The 21,154-nt window shown below is 33.3% G+C and overlaps 2 protein-coding genes across 6 annotated transcripts in view; one reads left to right on the top strand and one right to left on the bottom strand.

The window, feature by feature from the left end:
- The window catches only part of LOC110459181 (patatin-like phospholipase domain-containing protein 7), a 49,462-nt gene extending 35,108 nt beyond the window's left edge, over positions 1-14,354 (bottom strand). For 3 of the 5 annotated variants that reach the window (XM_021511318.1, XM_021511320.1, XM_021511321.1), the window contains exons 1-8: positions 14,249-14,354; positions 8,976-9,057; positions 8,565-8,653; positions 7,744-7,841; positions 6,988-7,134; positions 6,115-6,274; positions 5,322-5,399; positions 4,727-4,732 (exon numbers count right to left, since the gene is read on the bottom strand). In XM_021511318.1, the coding sequence (XP_021366993.1) occupies positions 4,727-4,732; positions 5,322-5,399; positions 6,115-6,274; positions 6,988-7,134; positions 7,744-7,841; positions 8,565-8,653; positions 8,976-9,057; positions 14,249-14,326 (738 nt within the window). In that variant the 5' untranslated portion in view covers positions 14,327-14,354. The remainder of the gene's footprint in view (positions 1-4,726; positions 4,733-5,321; positions 5,400-6,114; positions 6,275-6,987; positions 7,135-7,743; positions 7,842-8,564; positions 8,654-8,975; positions 9,058-14,248) is intronic. The other 2 variants (XM_021511319.1, XM_021511322.1) reach the window with 1 other exon arrangement.
- Positions 14,355-17,057: 2,703 nt separating this feature from the next.
- Positions 17,058-21,154, top strand: part of LOC110459200 — a 25,052-nt gene continuing 20,955 nt past the window's right edge. Inside the window, exons 1-2 of the mRNA XM_021511341.1 lie at positions 17,058-17,139; positions 20,486-20,646. Coding sequence (XP_021367016.1) covers positions 20,511-20,646 — 136 coding nt within the window. The 5' untranslated portion in view covers positions 17,058-17,139; positions 20,486-20,510. The remainder of the gene's footprint in view (positions 17,140-20,485; positions 20,647-21,154) is intronic.

Here is a 21,154-nt window from a genome sequence, read left to right as displayed (position 1 = left end):
CTGCCATTATTTATCAAAATATAGTATAGAGAGGAACCACCCCTGTTTATCTAAATATAGTATAAAGAGGAACTATCCTTGTGTATCTAAATATAGCATAAAGTAGAACTATCCTTGTGTATCTAAATATAGTATAAAGAGGAACTACTCTTGTGTATCTAAATATAGCATAAAGAAGAACTACCCTTGTGTATCTAAATATAGCATAAAGAGGAACTACCATTATTTATCAAAATATAGTATAAAGAGGAACCACCCCTGTTTATCTAAATATAGTATAAAGAGGAACTACTCTTGTGTATCTAAATATAGTATAAAGTAGAACTATCCTTGTGTATCTAAATATAGTATAAAGAGGAACTACTCTTATGTATCTAAATATAGTATAAAAAGGAACTATCCTTGTATATCTAAATATAGTACAAAGAGGAACTATCCTTGTGTATCTAAATATAGTATGAAGAGGAACTACTCTTGTGTATTTAAATATAGTATAAAGAGGAACCTCCCCTGTTTATCTAAATATAGTATAAAGAGGAACCACCTTGTTTATCTATATATAGTATAAAGAGTAACCACCCTTGTTATCTATATATATCATAAAGAGGAACAATCCATGTGTATCTATATATAGTATAAAGAGTAACCACCCTTGTTATCTATATATATCATAAAGAGGAACCATCCATGTGTATCTATATATAGTATAAAGAGTAACCACCCTTGTTATCTATATATATCATAAAGAGGAACCATCCATGTGTATCTATATATAGTATAAAGAGTAACCACCCTTGTTATCTATATATATCATAAAGAGGAACAATCCATGTGTATCTATATATAGTATAAAGAGTAACCACCCTTGTTATCTATATATATCATAAAGAGGAACCATCCATGTGTATCTATATATAGTATAAAGAGTAACCACCCTTGTTATCTATATATATCATAAAGAGGAACCATCCATGTGTATCTATATATAGTATAAAGAGTAACCACCCTTGTTATCTATATATATCATAAAGAGGAACCATCCATGTGTATCTATATATAGTATAAAGAGTAACCACCCTTGTTATCTATATATATCATAAAGAGGAACCATCCATGTGTATCTATATATAGTATAAAGAGGAACTATCCTTGTGTATCTAAAGATAGCATAAAGTAGAACTATCCTTGTGTATCTAAATATAGTATCAACAGGAACTACTCTTGTGTATCTTAATATAGTATAAAGAGGAACCTCCCCTGTTTATCTAAATATAGTATAAAGAGGAACCACCCCTGTTTATCTAAATATAGTATAAAGAGGAACCACCTTGTTTATCTATATATAGTATAAAGAGGAACTCCCCTTATCTATATATAGTATAAAGAGGAACTACTCTTGTGTATCTAAATATAGCATAAAGAAGAACTACCCTTATATTATTTTTCAAAATATAGGAACTGCCCTTGTGTATCTAAATATAGTATAAAGAGGAACTACCCTTGTTTATCTAAATATAGCATAAAGATAACCATCCTTGTTTATCTAAATATAATATAAAGAGGAACTACCCTTGTGAATCAAATATATAATATAAAGAGGAACCACCCTTGTTTATCTAAATATAGCATAAAGAGGAACCATCCTTGTTAATCTATATATAATATAAAGAGGAACCACCTCTGTTATCTCAGTATAGTATAAAGAGGAACCATCCTTGTAAATCTATATATAATATAAAGAGGAACCACCTCTGTTTATCTCAATATAATATAAAGAGGAACCACCTCTGTTTATCTCAATATAGTATAAAGAGGAACCATCCTTGTTAATCTATATATAATATAAAGAGGAACCATCCTTATTAATCTATATATAATACAAGAGGCCCATGGGCCTTAACCGTCACCTGACATCTGATTCAAATTAGGACTGTCATCCAGGGGCCAATTCATACTTTTCGTCGGTCCGAGTGACCTTACTGCATCGTCCATTAATTTTTCCTTGTGAACACAATAACTTCAGTAAATAAGAACCAATTTTGATGAAACATTGTATGCAGCTTTGTATCAATGAGATCTTGGATGAGTTTGAATACCAGACCAATTTGACTATAACTTACATAGTTATTCCCCTTGGTAATTCTATTATTGTTGGACCCTGTGAACACGATAACTGAAATAAATGGGTGTGACTCCAATTTTGACCCAAGGGGTCTGTTTTGAACAAACTTGGTAGCTGTATGTCTTCTGTTCTTGGGTAAAAGAAACAAGTAAAAGAGTTAATCAATGATTTATTAATTAAGGCACAAACTTTTTAATAGCACCTTGTTAGTAGCAAAAATGCATCATGAATGAACCACATGAATTTACATCTATTCTTGTGTAATGTCAATCAACATCATAGGGAGAAATAATAATATAATGACAAAGGGCAATAACTCTGCAGGTTACGTCAAATAATTACCGGACAAAGTTTCATTGAACTCTGTCAACATTTATTCAAGTTATCGTGTTTACAAGGTCCAATAATAATATTATTACAAACTTGGTTAATATTTACTCAAGTAATCGTGAACACAAGGTCCAATACAAAATAGTGTAATAATATTATTACAAAGGGCAATACTGTCGAATACTTCCCATTTTTCAACTAATGTGAGATCTTATTGATATAGGGCGGCATACAAAGTTTCATCAAACTTGGTTGATAATTACTTAAGTTATCGTGTTCACAAGGTCCAATAATAATATTATTACAAAGGGCAATAACTCTGTAGGTTACTGTCCAATAGTTCCCATTTTCGAAATCATCCGAGATCTTATTGATATATGGCTGCATACAAGGTTTATCAAACTCGGTTAACATTTACTCAAACTCGGTTAACATTTACTCAAGTTATCGTGTTCACAAGGTCCAATAATAATAATATTACAAAGGGCAATAACTCTGTAAGTTACTGTCCAATAACTCCCATTTTTGTACTCGTCCGAGATCTTATTGATATATGATTGCATATAAAGTTTCATCAAACTCGGTTTACATTTACTGAAGTTATCGTGTTCACAAGGAAAAGTTAACGCACGACGACGGACAAAAGGCTATCACAATAGGTTACCATGACCTATGGTCTGGTAACCTAATAAAGAGGAACCACCCTTGTTTATCTATTTGTAGTATAAAGAGGAACCATCCTTGTGTATCTATGGTTTAGGTCTTTACACAATGATCAATGGTAATGTCATTCAAAGGAATTATTCAACATCTGTGCCTTCAAACTGAAATGAATGCTAAAATAAACTGCTCAATAACCTATATTCCTAGACAGCATAACATCATCTAAATGTTTGCTTCTTATGACAGTCTTAGGTTAAGTGAAGTGGAAAGATATGTGTCAAATTGACAATGAACCAACTATAAATACAATATATTTTGGTAGTCTTTATACAGGAATTTGCAGCAGAAGTGTAAATATACAACAGTTAATGTTCCCTGACAGCAATGTTTTAGTTTACTCTTTGTTCAGAGCTGTTAATCAGTAATGTTGTACGACTGCTCTCAGTCAGAAGTGTATAAAGCTGATACCAGGTAATTAGCATTGGATTACTCATGAAGCCAGGACATCTATATAAAATCACTGGTCTTGTTTTCTGTTTATGACCACATACAGATGATAGCTTTGTGTTAAGACAGATAGCAGAGAACTAGAATACTGAAAGCTCAGTTGTGCCTGACTGTATACATCCTCCTTAATCAAAAAGCAGAGGTCCAACTATTCATAAATAGGATTATGGTGCTAACAACATTCATAAGTACAACTTACCACTAGATAAAAACCAAAGTTATAACCCAATTTTGATTCAGCCAATCAAAATCTATGGTCGCCATGATATGATTATGGATCATAAGATGTCCTTGTTCACCACATAAACTATCCATTAAGTGCCATTTACCACCAAATATAACCATATTGTACCAACAGAACAAAAGTTTTACCATATATATGTTTAAGTCAATCAGAAGCCATTGACAGTGGTCATCTTCAATTTTTGAAATCTGAGTGAACAAAGTACCATTTACCAGCAAAACAAACACTAACAGTTCAAAAAAAATCATACAACATTTTTTAACAATCTACGTATTCCCCCAGTCTATTTTTAGTAACAGTGACATTGAACTTAAAAACTTGCTAAATACAGATTGCATTTCTATATATAGCTTCATATAGAACATCATTTTGATATTACCAAGTGAAATTTCAGGAAATCTACACTTCTGGACTCTAAAATAACCTCTGGAAATGAAAATGTGGATGGACATAGTAGGACAACCACATCTCCAAAAAGGGGTCCTAGAAACTCATGAATGTAAAAAATAAATTAAACATTTCAGATTTATCAAATCATCTTAACCTTTTCCTATAAATCAAATTCTGATTAATTTCTGCAAGGTGTTTTTGGTCCATTAAATAATAATATCTTAATCCCATTAAAAAGATGTCATTTTCATTGGGATGGCAATTGCAATCTGCCAAATGTGGTCTATTGGTTTGAAGAATCTGATGATTTAAATGTATTCTTAATATGAAAATATGTACATTTGTTTTTAATATATTAATAAATTATGATCATGGCAAAATATGGTAAAGATGCAAGGTGAAATTAAAGGATGGTTAAACTCCTGTATATAAACTATATATAGGTGCAGTGAGAGGTATGGTGTACTTACAACGCCCTACATGAAATCAACAGAAAAGGAGTCAAAATTAGGTCACATTAATAATGTGATGTGCGAGTACCTAATCCATCAATAAACCTGTTTTTATTCAGATGGTATCCACATAGTAAATTAGAATCAATAACAGACTTCTAATATCAGACTTCGGGCCAGGGACCCTAGGGGCATGAAAATAGTATTAGATAAATCCTTAATTTCTGATTCAGCCAATCAAAAACAATGGTGGCCTTTGCTATCAGTAGCATGCCAAGTTTCTTAACACTGTACATTTCATGTGATTCAACTTTGGGTAGAAATAAGATTAATTTGAGAAGTAATTTCAATATTTATGTTGAAAAGTTGAGAAAAATATCAAAAATACCTGCAAAATGTTTTGACATATTATCATGATTTTTTTTACAAATAATACCTGAAAACATACAAAAGAGGATTTATTTTTTACTTGAGATTTTTTTGATTTTTTCTGTGTTTGGATATTTTATACAAATAACCAAATTATGATTTTTATCCATGTACTAGAGAATTTATTGGAGGATACTGTATATGTAGTTTACAACAAAGCCTGGTCAGCTACTAAGCTACTCACCGTAAGTACATCCAGAATACTGAGCAGACTGTGGATACTGTCTCCAGTGTTCACTTCTTTAACAAAATATTCAGATTCCTGAAATAAACACACACACATTAATTATTGTGATCTATTTACTGGTACGTGTACAGGATTTGTGTTTGCTTGTCTGATGTTTTTAACTGAATGACCATCTCTACATAATGTTAAGATTTAACCTTGATTAACATTAATCTAAGGTTGTTACAGTTAAAAAAACAGATCTTATAAAGGCACCTTGAACTTGCATAAATTTTACTTTGCAGTGTAACTTTTTGTTTTCTTTAAGGAAAGGGCATATTCTAACACACTCAAATCCATTAGAAACTTTAATTAGTATAATCAATATTTACGATAAAAATTATATCACAAAAAGTGTTGATGTAAGATTAAGGCAAAAATATGTATTTTTAAGTAGCGAGCAGAATGTTTTACTCTATATCATTTTGTTGTATCTGAAAATTGTCAACATTAAATGGAAAATTAGCCACGAGTACTGTATAATGAACACCTTGTTTTAGTTTTATATAATCTGTCTACGAAAACTGATGTGATAACCATAGGCTTACTATAAATCCTGCGACCATAAGTCTTGAACATTATAATATTAAAGTACATAAATCATATATACTGTACATGAATACCATGACATATGAACTTCATCACTTATGTCTGAATAAATAACAAATCAAAAGCACATATAGTATATTTCTTTTAAATTCTATTGTTTTAATGTATTTTCCTAGTAAGATGTCACTGTAGTATGACTTACCGCCTCAGCTATATAGACATGTAGCTTGCCACTCTGTACTACGTATATACTGTCGTCCACATCTCCGATTTTAAACAGGTAACCACCGGGGGCTATAAATTTGGACTCCATGTGCTTTACAAGCTCCAGAAATAATGGTTTTTCAAAATGGCCAAAAACTCTGAAAAGCAAGTATAGGAAATGGCAAAGTTACATAGTTTTGTAGACTTCATTTCATCAAAATTATTTATCTGAAAAAGAATCATCTAATAAACTTCTGTATATGAATTTGGTTACAGTTAGTCTAACTCTGCCAGCCGTTACAGGTAAAATGTAAGCACATTTTTGAGAAGAGCAGAATGACCTGATACACTCTCATCAGCTGTATTATATTTGCATTGCATGAATCTTCCTCACAATGAAATCATAAAAGAATACGAGGGCAAGTGTCATGACTGTGACATCACTTCTATAGCAAGGTACATAGACTGTCAATGTAACTAGTCGATGGCTGTGGTGACGGTATTATTTTACACAGATAAATTTCAACACAGTAATTCCATTTATGTCAGTGGAATATGTATGTTAACTGTCAAATTCCTACCAACCAGCGTATATATATATAAGTAATGACTACAAATAACAAATTTGAATTTCAATTCATGCTTTCCTAATGTACTTAATGGTCGAGCAGACAAATATCCTGTGCGAAAGCAAGATATTATTCTACTCTCAGGAGTGGTATTTTATTTTACACTCTATAAAGATGCTGACACAAGCAAGTAAGAGGAAAAGGTAAATTTCACATTTGCAAGGGTAACTGTGGAAAATAAGATGCCTTTGGCTAGCTAAGTACAAAGTACACATTAGTTTGTCTCCATGGTTTGTGTGTACCTGGTACTACGCAGCATGTACAGGACCTCTGGGGGTAAACGGTGGTCTGGCTCCTCTATCTCTGATGAGTCTGTTTCCAGGAAGGATTGTGGAGGCTCTGTGTGTTTCCGCTGTGGTAAAGCATTCCTGTTTCGAAGCTGTAGTAACCTAACAGACAAAGTAAAACAGATCCCTTTACCCTATAACACTGACTCTTATGTATAATCTAAGACTCCCTATAACACTGACTCGTATGTATAATCTGACACTCCCTATAACACTGACTCTTATGGATAATCTAAGACTCCCTATAACACTGACTCTTATGGATAATCTAAGACTCCCTATAACACTGACTCGTATGTATAATCTGAGACTCCCTATAACACTGACTCTTATTTATGTATAATCTAAGATCCACTCCTTAAATCCTCCCTTCACTCCTCCCTATTTATAGATGAAATATCTATCTTAAGATTGTACGTGTTTACCACAGGTTGACATCACATCCTAACATAACATAAATCAGATTATGTATTCAGAATAATGAACAATATCAGGAACAAATTTTAAAATTAAATTGTACATTTACATGTGTGATATATTGGTTTTATATGGTACAGACCACAATTTGAAAACTGAACACATTTGCCATGTTCACACTTATTCAATCATCCAGAATAAATATGTGAAAATTTCTCCATAACATGTCAAGAGCATGAAATAAGCCTAATTGATTAGCGATTACAATGATTACATCAAGTCACACAAACCTACCTTTTAGCTAATTTCATCACTAACTGTTTATTTTTCAGTTTGCCTCGGCCAGGACCAGAGTATGCTGCTCCCACTGTATTTTTAGTAAAACTCCTTACCTGTGGAAATACATGCATTTCATTAAATATATAACAAACCTGGATCCTAAGACACTATACTAGAGTGTAAATATATCAATGCATATCAAACATATTTTTTTTATTATTATTTATTGATTTTCATGTGAAAACATACATCGGAATTGGTTTCTATAACACTTCATTCAACAAACAAAACATCTAAGATATTTCATGACATTACATTTAAAATCACTGACTCCACATAGAAACTACTGGGTATACATAATTCTTACGATGCAACATATGGTATGGTGCCCTATCTAGCTAGAGTAGGCTATACTCTAAAATACTGTACAATACACAGATATACAACTCATACTCTCAATTTGAGGATTTAGCAGGAGCTGACTTATCATGCACAGTTCTCTATGGCACTTGGCTAAGTACCTCCACAAGCATATATTCCTGTGTGTATGCTGGAGACATATCAATGGTTTGTGGTGTGGCCATGCTTCCAATGGCTCCTATTTTGCTAATGTTAACAAACTTGAATGTTATAGTAGACACTGTAGCACCCACCCTAGACCATTTAATACTCCATCAGGGTTACAGGAGTTGTGTTGGCATGAGTTTCTCAGAAGAACAAGCTAAAATGACTTTGTGGATTGTTTACATGGAAGGCCTAAATGTTAACCACTCTGCCATTTGATATATACAAGATGTACATGAGATGCATAAATATATCGGATACTGCTTTCATACCTTCCTTAGCATTTTGCGCCCATAGAACAATACTTTGTCTCTCTTTCTGAAACGAGGTTTCCGAGGCACACCACTCCGGCTTGGAAGCACTGCAAGTGGAAGGTTAAAAAGACAATAAGAAATATGGTACATTATTACTTTCTCCAATCTAGACAATGTGATGTCAAAATGAATGTGCACATGTGATTAGCTCCAAAGTACATGTTTTGTAGCACCACATTGAAGGAGGTTGTACTCTCGAGAAATTATCTAATAAATTACCTATTTACTCATAGTTGTAAAATATATAGCAGTTACTGGATAATGTAGTATACTTGGTTGGGCCCGACTACAAAAATATCAGTTTATCGTACACATGTACAGTCTCTGTAAAGAGTGCTGTATACATGTACATTTGGTACCTGCGCTTACCTTTGGTACGCAGCTTCCATACTCCAAAGAAGAGGACAACCAGTATTGTTACAACTGCCACACACAGTGCTATCATGATACTCTGTGGGAGAACATAAGACAGCAAAATAAACACATGATAATATTTATAATTAAATATTTAATTTGGATATATTTGATAAATAAAAAATGTCTTTGTATAACAGTGTATAGATGGCGTGCTCTCTACATAATTACCATCCATGATCATGTCAAAAGACCATTAAAATTACAACAGCTATCAGTAGAAAATCTTAATTATTAGTATTCTAATACTTCACAAAACAAATATTTACAGTAAATAAACGTATCAAAGAAAAATCAGAAAGGGGCAATATTGAAAATCAAAATTAATCACAAGCTCACCAAGCACTCCATTACCTTTAGTATTGATCACATGTACAAAGTTTCATAAACATTTGTCAAGAAGAGAATTTATTTTTGACAAAATTTATATACTGACAAGAGGCCCAGAGGGCCTGTATCGCTCATCTGTTTCTTTGTTACATGAAACTGACATAAAGGTAACTTCAGACCAAATTTGGTCACTAGAACACAAGACATTTTATATTTTTATAACATCTCTTAAACACTTCTTCAGATATTGTTGTTTGAAATTTCACTCAATTTTAATTTAAAAGCTTTTAACCCATGTTGACCTTTGACTCCAGCTAGCACTTAAAGTTGACATTTGACCTCATTTCTGTAATAAAGAAAACGATTCACAGCTGGTCTTTATAACATACCCAAGTATCATGACTCTAGACCAAATGCTTTTTAGGATATCGTTGTTTGAAGTTTTTAACATATTTGACCCCTGTGACCTTGAAAGTCGGTCAAGGTCATTTTAATGAGGAAACTTTACAGCACTTCATCCCAGGTACCTACTAGCCAAAATATCATGACCCTGGGCCTAATGGAACTTGAGAAGAAGATTGTTAAAGCTTTTAATCCATGTTGACTTTTGACCCCCCCGACTAGCACTTAAAGTTGACCTTTAACCTCATTACTGTAATTAAGAAAAACAATTGCACTGCTGGTCAACATATTATACCCAAGTATCATGACTCTAGTCCAAATGGTTCTTGGGATATTGTTGTTTGAAGTTTTTAACATATTTGATCCCTGTGACCTTGAAAACAGGTCAAGATCATTTTAATGAGGAAACTTTATAGCACTCTATCCCAGGTACCTCCTGGCCTCCTAGGTCCTCCAGTTCTTCAGAAGAAGTCGTTCTAAAGAAAAAGTTGACGGACGGACAACGGAAGCTGCAGTACAGCATAAGCTCACATGGCCCTTCGGGCCAGGTGAGCTAAAAATCAGAAGTGGCATTACTCTTATAGAAGTAGTAGAAATCCAAAGTAAATCACAAGCGCACAGCAATGTTGGGTAGTCAGTACTGATGATATGTATATAGTTTCCTCAATATTTGTTGCGAAGGTAAGGAGAAGTACTTCTAACAAAATGTATATGGGCACATATATATAGCTCCAGGGGCTGGTCGGGGAAAAAATGTCATATTTGCTAAAATGGCATACACATGTTTAAATACCTTCTTATGAAAAATACCGATTCAAATTTTGCTGAAATTCACTCCCTAAGAGTAAAAATATTATAATTATATTAAAGAAATCCTAAATCATCACCTGACACTCTAAAACTCTCATTTGACCCAGATCAGTGATGTAATTTTACCGCATGCGCGTCATTAACAAGGCCAAATGTAAACATCGCGGCAAAAGAAAAAGATGCATGCAAAAGTCATGACAGGCACTATGTATCAATATCGTTATATATAACAACAACATATAGGTTGGAATACTACACTTGCATCATACATGACCTTTGAAAACAATTATTTACATATAGCATTGCTGTCTTGTCCACTAGTTGAGTCCGACATGGCTGATAGACGGTGTGCTATTGTTGTTATCTACACTGCCTCACTTTCGAAACAACCACGTGACATATATAAATAGATCTGCGCTAAATTTACGCGGGCTTCCCCGAGATTTCAGTGGTCAAAACCGAACATTGCAAGCAGACCTCAACATCATACTGCCGTGGTATAACTTTTGGAAGGCCAGAGAACGCATTTAGACCCATTTATTTTGTAATTTTCCCCCGACCAGCCCCTTAAAAAAGTGGCATATCAAAATATTTAATCACAGGTGTATAATTTCAAAATGTGAAATTTTATGTAACTCAGCTAAAAACTGTGTGAAGATATATACCAGTGATAAGATTTGTGCTGACAACTGGATGGACAGACAGCCTAGCTCACACACACACCTAACCACATTGTGGAGGTATATATAATGATGGTTGGCTTGAGCATGAAAGTTTTCAATGAAATAAGTACATATATGTATGCTGTTACTTACCGGTGGATGACAATGTGGATTAAAATTATGTAAACTACAACTGTAGTATAAAATTGTTCATCCAGGCATGCACAACCTCGAATGTTAAAAAAGTCACGGTTTGATTATGTGATAAACCACTCAAAGTTATAAACAAAGTACTTAAGAATGTAAGTTTACAGCTATATATAGTAACAGGATCTACTGGTATGAAACACATGTACTTCATCTATTTATATTCTCCTGATATTGATATGTAAAGGACAATGCTGCTTATATATATATAATTACTTTCAAGATGTATATTGACAAAACATTTGATTACAGATAAACAACAACTGACATCTCGTATTTAAATTTAACATGCCTACTGACAAAGCTCAGAAGTTTTAAAAATATGTAGGTGGGTTGAGTGACCAATTTGACAGATAAATCAAGGATAGCTTTAAAGATAATGAGAGTGGACATATATATGTGTCATGACCTACCACTCTAGGTAGATATGACAGTAGACCTATGTGTATAGGCACACACTTAACCATGATCAATTCTAGTGCACAGTTGTCAGTATTATATAGATACTCTGTCAAAACATCTGCCATCTGTTGCCTGTTTACAACACTTCTGAGGTATACAGACAATCAAACATATCACAGCAACCCAATTTCAATACAATATTTTGGGAAATAAATCAAAATCATACATCAGGTTTAATACTACAAAAATGCACAACCAAGTAGTCTGTTTACATGTCATGGTATACTTTTGAAATTAACAAACTGAAGTAAGATTCTTGCACAACATATATACATGTACTTTGTGAAATGTTCATATCATTGTGTACAGCTTGATCTTCATGAAAAACATATGTGTACATTGTATATAGAATAACCTGTTTAAACTAAAACTTGATTAATAAGCTTTAAGTTAAGGTTATCTGTGCAATTAAATGGCTTTTATTAAGTCAGTAGGTCCTGAGATAAATTTTTATTTACCAACTTTTAATTTTATCAGTCTCAGACTAAGCTAGGTTATCTAACATTCCAAACTCAGCTTACGCCTCGGTTGGGATTATGTTACAGAATCTTAGCCCTTGACTGAGATAACTCAATCTCGCTCAGTTACAGCTATAATTCTGAAGATATAGGCTTTCAGAGAACAATACCGTACATGTATTAACTCATCCACCCCTACATATTCAGGCTTGTCTTGCCCAGACTTTGATTTTGTAAGGTTCAAATGTGACTCTAGGGGTGAATGGGTTAATGTGAAGGCAGCATTTAAAGCTGCTGCCCAGCATTATTTTAGTTTTATGACTTTTAAATCTAGCAAAGATGGGAGAGGGGAAACACACAAAGCCTTCATTTCTATAGTTTGTTGTGAATGTTGTTACAGATTTATAATCGCATGTATCAGGATCTGTACAGTATTGTATAGTTGCATATCTGGTAATACACAGCACTTCTAAACTTATATACCTTAATAATAACCTATATATTTTCAATTATAGTATATCAATTCTATCTTCTTGTAATATGATGTATATGTACATGTAACTGTTCTGTTTGACTGTGTCTTGAAAAAGGAGCGGATCGCTCCGAAAATTCGAAAACTAAACTTGTCCACACTGTTGGAATTACTTCTTTGCCCCATATTATATACCTTATATATATATTACCATACAGCACAATTATCATAAAATAACAGTAAACTAGGAAATCTATTGGTCATTTAATAATGTCAGGGGAATATGACTGTGAAGTATCCGACATATTAAAAATCATGGAAATTCCATCTACACATGATGGACATAACTGAAACTAAACAAAAGTAAAATTTACAAATCTCATTCAAAATTAAATATTAAACATTTTCATTTACACAGAGAATTGTTGATTTATGGAACAGTCCTCTGCCTCACGTGTTAATTCAAGCACAGTTGAACAGATTAAATATAAATTGGATGAACAATGGCAAAAACCAAGTGCAGAAATACAGGTTTAAAGAAAATTGAAATCTAAACATTGCATCTTTTTAAATACATTTTTTTTAGAGCTGATTGTCAAAGAATTCTAAAATTCTAATTTTTCATATCAAAATCTATGTATCTATGTATTGGTTTTCATTCATGATCACTCAACCTCTTTAAATCTTATCTAGCCAAAACCCCTTAATTCACTTTCTGAAGACAGGTATACGTAGATATTATTCCATATGAACAGTCATTCAAAGGAAATACCTCTTTTTAATTGAGATTTCTGTCGTCACTAGTCTAATTTGCACCACTATGGATGAGTGCACATCCTGCATCACAATAGATATATATAAATAAATAAATAATTGTGAAATGTTTCAGTTTTCCGAAGAAAAATAAACCACCAAAAATAAACATAAGAAATTTAGTTTTTGAGAAATAAGAAAAAATATAAATCAGTCAAACCTGCAACAAGCTCCAACAACTTTCCATGCTGTCAATGTTTTAAACCGAAGTCATCTATACGTATATATTGTTGATAATAAAGCAGACGACAACTCTTCACTGTAAGGATAATAGATGATTAATTACAATACATGACAGTCAAGGCCAAGATCTAGACTATCACGATTCTGCCAGACCTAGACCAGTTTAAATATGCAGACTTACTCATGATTATGTTGCAATATGTAACGATATGTAACACACTAACGTCATCGTAGCTGACCTTACAGCCGTACATATATACAGTAAACCAACTTCGTACTGATTGCCAGGGGCCGTGATGAACGGCCGTGATACTCAACTCATTACCAGTGGGCAGAGGACATCCAAACGATACGAATGTTGTGGCGTTTGCACTGGACGCATGCTACAAAATGAACACAGTTTAGCTTTCTTAAAATTATAAATCATACCATTGTGACATCTGGGTTGGACACGCGCTCAGAAACTCGATGCTTGAACTCGTCGAATGTGAAATCTGAAAAGTCCATGGTTTGTTTTGAAGTTTTTCCATCACTAAAGTCAACCTTCAGTAACAGAAGATTAAAAACAAAGGGAAGTAACTCAGTATAAAACAACCTCGGTTTACAGTATCCCCCGCGAAAAATGACATCTTAATGCTTCAATGATAAGAATTTGAAGTTATGATGAACTGTTCCTTATTTAATTTCCTTCAATCTGCTAAGTAAAACTCATTTTTTCAATAAGATCGGCATCAACATGGATTTAACTACCTGAATATGTTACTTCAGCAAATCCGAGGTAACGTTAACTTTAAAAATGAACTAAGCTAATTAGACAACCATATTATATTGGAAATTCAAAAACCAAGAACTTTTTTTTTCAAATTACAGAGCTGCAATCATATAATTGTCAAATTGTATATATTATTATATATTATATGACCGGCGCGGAAGGAAATAAATCTACATTACAACTGTACTGTATTGCTAGAAAAAGTGTTGGACTCCTGTAATAGGACAAGAAATAGTGATTAAGATCGTGCCGTCGCTGGGGCTCGAATCCGCGACCCTTGGCTCTCCAGCCCGATGCTCTACCGCTGAGCTAAAGGAATGACGCTTGTAAGGCAACATAACTAATCCACATTTTTTACACTCACATTCAACAATGCGTAAACAAAACAAACAATATAGCAGGTCTAATCAATTGGTATTTTATTTTGTTAAGCGCACATTGTTACCTTTTCTTACCTCATATATTGTAATAAGCCTAACCATGTCTCAAAGTGCGAAATACCTTACACATGTTACATGTAATTAAGCCAATGATAAAAAAAACCCCATCTAATACACATGATACTAAAACTATAGTGTTATCAGGCTTCATCTCACATTTGTCAAATACGTGAATAATTAGATGGAAGTGGGTGTGTCGCATGCTCTCATGAATCTCCAAGCATCCCAACGATTATATCTAGAACTTTCCTCTGCCCCTAAACGTCTCGTTGTCAGAAGCTACGTTATCGCAGCTAACGATGACACAGATGTCCCTCACAAGTCATCGCACGGAAATCGGCAAGTGTTATTTCTTTAAACAAAATCCAAGATGGCCGATGTTAAGTTTCGGATTTTTATTCTATAAAATGAACTTATCGGATAATTGATTCTATAGGTATGTGCATAAAGTTTCATACTAGAAGGCTTCCATACAAGTTGTGTGGACGACGATGCAGAGGGAGTTATTCTTCGTGCCACTTTAATTTTCCCCATCAGTAAACACAGAACATTTTATAGGGATACACATTTTTGAATGTTGTTGGAATTCCGAAAAAAATCCGGTGGTTATATTGAGTCCGTATATATTGATATATATATATATATATAAGGGGCAAAGAAGTAATTCCAACAGTGTGGACAAGTTTAGGTTGTCAAATTTTCGGAGCGATCCGCTCCTTTATCGAGACACAGTGAAACAGAACAGTTACATGTACATATACATCATATTATAAGAAGATAGAACTGATATACTATAATTGAAAATATAGCTATTATATAAAACCAATAGTCCCCTGATTATATATGTATATATATATATGTTTGATACGTAAGACCAACTAATGACGGTCAATTTTGTAACCAAAGTATAAAATAATGATTCCCAAAGTTGAGCATTGGATTATTCACCGTATACTGAATGTGATGTTAGATTGAACTTTTTAATCCACCATTGAATTAGAAAGAAAAATGAAAGCGAGATATATAGGATCTCAAAGGTAATGAAGTAAAGATCATTTTATCCTAACCAGTGTTTGTTGTTCAACGAAGTCCCTTCGGAGTCTTTCGTACCACGTCTATTATCACTTTTTTGTGACGTCATTGCTGAACTTTAAGTGATTTCAGTACCCAAATATAAGTTCAAATGTATTTTCAGAAATATTTTTTTTTTACTGGATATATCTACAAACTATGTCAATCGGTAAGAAATGCCCTTCAATTATAACACATTTATATAGCGCCCTATATAATTTGTAAAATTACTCTAAAGCGCTCTACAACATTGGATAATAGTAATGGTTATAATTGTGAAAACAAAAAATAAAAGGCTTACAATCACTTTTATACATTTAAGCAAGCAATGTGCACATAATTGAACAAATAAAAGGGTGGTATTTACATGACGTCTTTGCAAGGATTCTTAAATGCAGACGTTTGTCATGACTGTTAGTGGTAAGTACGGTATGAAAACAAATCTAGCAAGACATGGACATGAATACTTTGGGTATTTCATTCTAAAACGACTGTCACTAGGTTATGTGATAAGATATGTATAAATCCATTGTGTCTCCCTCGTGTTATCCTTGTCTTAGTTGGTATGTCTCCCATGATATTTTGTAAGAGTGGAGAAACTTTATTTAACCAAGTAACGTCACATACAGTAACAATATAAAATGTAAACAGTGTAGTGCTATTCCAATTTACCTTAAGATAAACAAGAGTAAACAATAGTTCGTTTAAGGGCCGGGGACTGGACGACGAGCAAAATATGAATGAATTGCCAAACGAAATATTTCATCCTTCTCACTACCCTTTTGATTTTTATTTCAGTCTTTTAAACTTGGATTTTAAATATGCATTATTCCGTATACACACAAATGAATAATGATATCACTATGATCAAAATTCAGCACAAAGTACTATAAGCATTCAGCAGTACTTCCTAATCGAACGCACCTACAGTAGGCGGAACCGGAAGCTCCAGGTGGTTGTCATCAACAAATAAAGTTGCAGATGAAAGGTGCAGAGATGGACTGTATTTTGTCCGCTAAGATTACACTTTAATACAGGTGCGTGGTTGCTTATGATTATAGCGCATTTGATTTGCTTCGTACACTTTTTTTACCGCTTTCAGTGCCTTTTTATGATTTCATATGTCTGATATGTAGCTTTTAAAAAGATAAAAGGCAGAGTTTTGATGTTTGTCACTGCGTGATGTATAATTATGATATATACGTATACCTTTGACATTTCATAAAAATGTAAGTAGATGAAAGGGCATAACAGAAATCGGTTATTGCGTCTAAACGATAACACACGTTTTATTACCTACTGTGTGTTGATCTTTCAAGGGGAAGTAGCTTTTGTGTGTATTGTGTGTATAGCACCTGTAATCTTTTAGAGATGTGATAGCATTTGTTTGTATTACCAAATCTAATTGTTTAAAATACGAAATGGAATATCATATGAATATATGATGGCGTTGTTATTCTGGTGGAAGCTGTAAATAATAATAATGTTTATTCAGGTAAAAGGCATAACAAATTCACAAGTGATACATTTTAACATACAATCATAAGACATACACAATTTTACAGACTAGAATTTATCACAGTAGGTAGTACTAGTAGTCACAGTAAGTTAAATGGACAGTTGGCCTTTATACCTTGGATAACCCATAACAGTTTAAATAAAACTTATTTCCGGGAAATGGGGTCCAATGTAATTAAAAGAGCATATATCATTTCCGGTTAAGACAAATTAAATAATCAATATTGGCACATACATATCTAAGATAGCACAGATATTTAAAATAATTATGGAAAATCTAATGAAATGACATTGGTTTTAGTAGAATAAAAAAATCATTTTTGTGATTGTCCTTTGCAGTTTCCATAAAATACTTTTTCACATGAGATTTTAAATTGCTTTTCTTTGAAACTTGCTTTATATTACCAGGAAGCATATTCCAGTCCTTCACACCATTATAATAAAAAGTTGAAGCATCTACCCCTTTGATAGCAGGAATATAAAAGTCAAACTGTTTAGATCTAATAAAATGAGTTGAAGCTTGACGTGTAAAACCATGGTTCATATAGTCTGGGCACTTTCCATGAAAAATATTTAAAAAATGATTCAGTCTTACTTGGTCACAAATTTTTTAAAAACTTCAAATACTAAAAATGTCACACTTTTTCTCTGATGAAGATTTCAAACAAATCAAATTACTTTATTTTGAGCTACTTGTAACTTATCTTTGAGCTTCTTTGAAAGACCTTCATACCATGAAGAACATGCATAATCAAAGTGGCACTGAATAAATGCAGAACATAAAGTTTTCTTGGTTTGTGGAGAAAAGCAACAGCTGTTTCTGTACAGAAATTAAAACCTTTGATTTACTTTAGCAATGATAGTATTAGTGATGGATTCGCCAGATAAAAACCTGTCTAGAGTATTACCCAAGTATTTTACACGTGATCTGGCTTCACTTTTATATCCTTTACACCAGACAATAAAGTCATTAATATTCAGGTTCTGTATTTTCCTTTTCAGCCCAAACAAAATGCTCTCAGTTTTATCTAAGTGAAGTGATAGTTTGTTATCCACCAGCCAATCATGACAACTTTCCATAGCTTTGGATAGCTTATCTGATATAACATTGGAATTATATGAGAAAAAAGTATGGCTGTATTATCTGCATAAAGCAAAACTTTACATTGTTTGTCAATACTAACTTGCAGATCATTTACATAGACTAAGAAAAGAAGTGGTCTGAGTAAGCTCCCTTGGGTGACCCCACAAGTAACATTACATAAATCTGAGTTAAAACCATTGATATTAACAATCTGTTTTCTATTAGATAAATATGATTTAAACCATGGTATAGATCCAATTCCCATTATACAGAGTTTAGTACACAAAATCTCATGGTCCACAGTATCAAAAGCTTTCTGAAAGTCTAATAGGACCATTCCTGTAAAAAGACCTTTTGCAGTTTGACATTTAATGTGATCTAAAAGATGGATAAGACATGTATCAGTGGAAAAAGAGCTTCTGAAACCTGACTGAAATTCAAAAAGTAATTTATATTCTAAAAGGTAGTTCTAAAATTGCTTGTAATGACTTTTTCTAAAACTTTGGAACCAATACTGAGTATACTAACAGGTCTGTAATTTTCAGCCATTCTTCGGTCATTTTTCTTAAAAAGTGGCTTAACTTTAGCCATTTTTAATTCATCAGGTATATTACCTTCTGAAATTGACATATATGTAGATCATATATCGCCGTGTTATTGTATGATGCATAAGATATGGTGCAGGATCGTCTTTGAATTTCACTGGTTTGGCTCTTTATTCACCTATTTTCTTGACACTCGTGAAATATGTCATTGCGCAAATGAAGCCTCTGCACCCAGCTACTTGTGTATGATACAAGTTGACTTGTTTGATTCTTTGACGTGCCACAACAATAAAAATTAATTGACCTGCTTTAAAGACAGCAGTCACTTTTCTGTTACCTAAATGTATCAGTCTTCTGATTGGTCAGATGTTATTCCTGAAACCATTCAAATAGCTAACAATGTGTTTTTGATTTTGTCATTACATATTCAAAGAGTTAGAGAAGGTATGCATATTGAGATTGACGTTCCTATTATTTCAGAGATAATGGGAGAAGTTTGTATCCTGTCACTATTGTGAGATGTACGGTACAAAATAATATGATCATTCTTTGTTTCGTATCTAAAACCAATTTTGTATTTTGCAGAAAATAATTTGTGAAAACAGATAAGAATGCAGTCTGCACTGCATGTCATTCAAATAATGTGATGAATATCCCAAAACAACCTTATCTTAAATGGCTCTGCTGAAAAAAGGCATAGTGTTGCATTAACTTATCATGAAATATTCCGTTTTTGAAAATTTTACATCATACATGTACCATTATTAGTGAACATCAAAGTTTTCTTTTGTCTGAGTTTGGCAACTGTGGGATGTTCCAGGTATTGCAGAAATTGAGAAAAAATATTAAAGGCTAAAATGGTAAATGGGGCCTTATGGTGCCTTAGAACTCTGGTCTTACAATATAATATTTAAGTGATTTGTATATAAATCAAACTCTATACTCAATTAAGTGCTAAATTAAGTGATAAATACACTTGTTAAGAATCATTTGAAACATTTTCATTTTTCAATATTGATCTTTTTTCTTCCAGCCAGAGAACAACAGGCTTACACGCAGCGTATCTCTATTCAAATGCATATTGTGCTCTTCAATGTAACAAATAACTGCCATACTGACCAGTAGTGAAGCTTGCTCCTCATTGTTTTAATTTACCAAAGAGCAAGTATTTGGAAAAATAAAAATTCTTAATTTAGTGGTACACTTTTCTAAAAGTTGCATGGTTGTTAATTCCAGATGAGTTGACTGTTATCCTCAAACAATGGACCTAACACTGTCTGATACCATATCCATGTGGACGCCAACTGGCACATATGAGATACAGTTGCTCTATGGTGACATAACAAAACTCCGACAGGAGGATTCTGTCAACCTGATCATGGTGTCTGCATTTCCTGGTACAGTATAAATTATTTCATAAATTGTTAAAATCCTAACTCCTTATGAATCCAGTATTACAGTACAATCTCCCTCTGATCCCATTATAACTCTCTTATCTCCGTCTGATCCAAGTTGTTACACTACTAACTCCCTCTGATGCCCTTATTTCACTACTATCTCCCTCTTATGCCATTGTTACTCTATCTTTCTCTGATTCAATTGTTAAACTACTATCTCCCTCTGATCCCCTTGTTACTAAACTATCTCCCTCTGAACCCATTGTTACACTTTTATCTCCCTCTGATCCCATTGTTACTCTACTGTATCCCTCTGATCCCATTGTTACTCTACTGTCTCCCTCTGATCCCATTGTTACTCTACTGTCTCCCTCTGATGCAATTGTAACACTACCATCACCCTTTGATCCAATTGTTACTCTACTGTATCCCTCTGATCCCATTGTTACTCTACTGTCTTCATCTGATCCCATTGTTACTTTACTGTATCCCTCTGATCCCATTGTTA

The sequence above is a fragment of the Mizuhopecten yessoensis genome, unplaced genomic scaffold (assembly GCF_002113885.1).
Source record: "Mizuhopecten yessoensis strain PY_sf001 unplaced genomic scaffold, ASM211388v2 scaffold9985, whole genome shotgun sequence".
Taxonomy (NCBI): Eukaryota; Metazoa; Mollusca; class Bivalvia; order Pectinida; family Pectinidae; genus Mizuhopecten; species Mizuhopecten yessoensis.
Note: the sequence above shows the minus strand (reverse complement) of the source record. Positions and strands in the feature narration are given on the sequence as shown.